Here is a 2,500-nt window from a genome sequence, read left to right as displayed (position 1 = left end):
CACGCCCTTCAAGCTGTGAGGCGCCACTGCGCCACCGGAGGAATATCTCATTTCAAATTAACGATTAGACTGTTGTGATGTCATTATTCATTTTTAACATTATCAATATTTTGCTATGTCATAACTGCTACTTTATCATTAGGTGAAATTAGGACCTAAATATCTTTCTATCCGTTCAAAACTGATTTCTTATTAATTGTTACCATGCTATAATCTTATATTGTGAAAGGTTTGTGCTCGTTTGGATCAACATTGAACATGATTACTTTGTGCACGCCAGCATCTGTCAGACGCTTGCTAGGGAACGCTAAAATGACAGAACCAAGAACGCTAAAGACAGGATACGTATGATGTGAGAGTGAGATACATAAAGACAGGATACGTATGATGTGAGATACAGACGAAACATAGAGGTGGACTGAAGCGCTTCTTTCTCGTATGTCGTCAAAATGAAAGCGTCCTTCAATTGAGCGTGTCTTTGTCCCCCCCTGCAGGTAAGGAGTGCAGCCAGGATGAGAGCACGGCGGCCACCATCTTTACCATCCAGCTGGATGATTACCTGGGTGGAAAGCCGGTGCAGTACCGGGAGCTACAGGGGGTGGAGTCAACTGCCTTCAGCAGCTACTTCAAGGGAGGGATCACTTACAAAGTATGACCCGTTTTATACCATTTCTGACCAATCATGGTCACATGATGCGTAGCCTCGCCTGCTCTATTGGCATGCGCAGTGCACAATCGCCCAACTTCGCATCACTGATGACATCAATGTCACTGATGATGTCACAATGCCAATGACATCCCTGATGACATCATCAGTGCCTATGACATCACCAGTGATGTCATAAGATTATTTTGGTCAATAATGATGTCACTGTGATGTCATAGACATTGTGACATCATCATCATGGCCAATAAAGGCCAATGTAAGGAGGTTAACAGTGGTGTGTGTTTTCTGCCTCTCAGACAGGGGGCGTGGCGTCGGGCTTCCACCATGTGGTCACCAACGACCTGTCAGCCCAGAGACTGTTCCACATCAAGGGCCGGCGCGTGGTCCGGGCCACCCAGGTCCCCCTCACCTGGACCAGCTTCAACAGAGGAGACTGCTTCATCGTGGACCTGGGAGCTGTAAGGACTCACTCTTTACTGACTTTACCCGGCCTACAGGGTCTCACCATATAGATTTTATATTATATTATATATAGATCATTTTGGTGCAACTATAAAATTGGATAGTGGTATGTATAGATTCTTTACAATACTGAAATATCAATACTAAAATATAAAACAAGAACAGAATGAATATCTTTATCCACAATACGTAACATTGTATGTGCTGTGAAGAGTAACATTCTGTATGTGCTGTGAAGAGTAACATACTGTATGTGCTGTGAAGAGTAACATACTGTATGTGCCGTGAGAAGAGTAACATACTGTATGTGCTGTGAAGAGTAACATACTGTATGTGCTGTGAGAAGAGTAACATACTGTATGTGCTGTGAAGAGTAACATACTGTATGTGCCGTGAGAAGAGTAACATACTGTATGTGCCGTGAGAAGAGTAACATACTGTATGTGCTGTGAAGAGTAACATACTGTATGTGCTGTGAAGAGTAACATACTGTATGTGCTGTGAAGAGTAACATACTGTATGTGCTGTGAGAAGAGTAACATACTGTATGTGCTGTGAAGAGTAACATACTGTATGTGCTGTGAGAAGAGTAACATACTGTATGTGCTGTGAAGAGTAACATACTGTATGTGCTGTGAGAAGAGTAACATACTGTATGTGCTGTGAAGAGTAACATACTGTATGTGCTGTGAAGAGTAACATACTGTATGTGCCGTGAGAAGAGTAACATACTGTATGTGCTGTGAAGAGTAACATAATGTATGTGCTGTGAGAAGAGTAACATACTGTATGTGCTGTGAAGAGTAACATACTGTATGTTCAAGATTTCAAGATTCAAGATTCAAGATTCAAGATTTTTATTGTCACTCCATGGTACAAGTATCACGTGTGAAATTCTTGTGCTGTGGACTCCGTTTACAACATAGTGCAAATAGTACAAATATAACAAATATAACAGGGCATATGGGTGCAAAAACACAAGAGACACAACAAGCATAAGGCAGTATAGTGATAAGACAAGTCAGAGACAGTGGCATATTCACTGCACATAGGTGCACGTGTCGGGTGCATACTTTAGACGTGCTTAAACATTTTAAATTCTGCGTATTTGACATACAGGTGCAAATAACATATTCCTTATTAAACATACAATTAAACTCGGCATTTTAAATTCGGCGTATTTGACATACAGGTGCAAATAGCATATTCCTTATTAAACATACAATTAAACGTTAGACATACGTAATGGTAGCAGCTACAGTACGGTACAGTGCGGCTACTACACTATTTGTGTATGTTAAGGAGTCTCGTGGCCTGCGGGAAGAAACTGTTCCTCAAGCGATTTGTGCGTGCTTTCGGAACCCTGTATCT

At 41.6% G+C, this 2,500-nt stretch overlaps 1 protein-coding gene across 1 annotated transcript in view; it reads left to right on the top strand.

The window, feature by feature from the left end:
- Nucleotides 1–2,500, top strand: part of scin (scinderin) — a 20,535-nt gene that overhangs the window by 3,546 nt on the left and 14,489 nt on the right. The window contains exons 2-3 of the mRNA XM_083645567.1: nucleotides 495–649; nucleotides 964–1,125. Coding sequence (XP_083501693.1) covers nucleotides 495–649; nucleotides 964–1,125 — 317 coding nt within the window. The remainder of the gene's footprint in view (nucleotides 1–494; nucleotides 650–963; nucleotides 1,126–2,500) is intronic.

Source organism: Poromitra crassiceps (assembly GCF_964638095.1).
Source record: "Poromitra crassiceps genome assembly, chromosome: 11".
Classification (NCBI taxonomy): domain Eukaryota; kingdom Metazoa; phylum Chordata; class Actinopteri; order Beryciformes; family Melamphaidae; genus Poromitra; species Poromitra crassiceps.
This window is presented reverse-complemented; position numbering and strand designations above follow the sequence as displayed.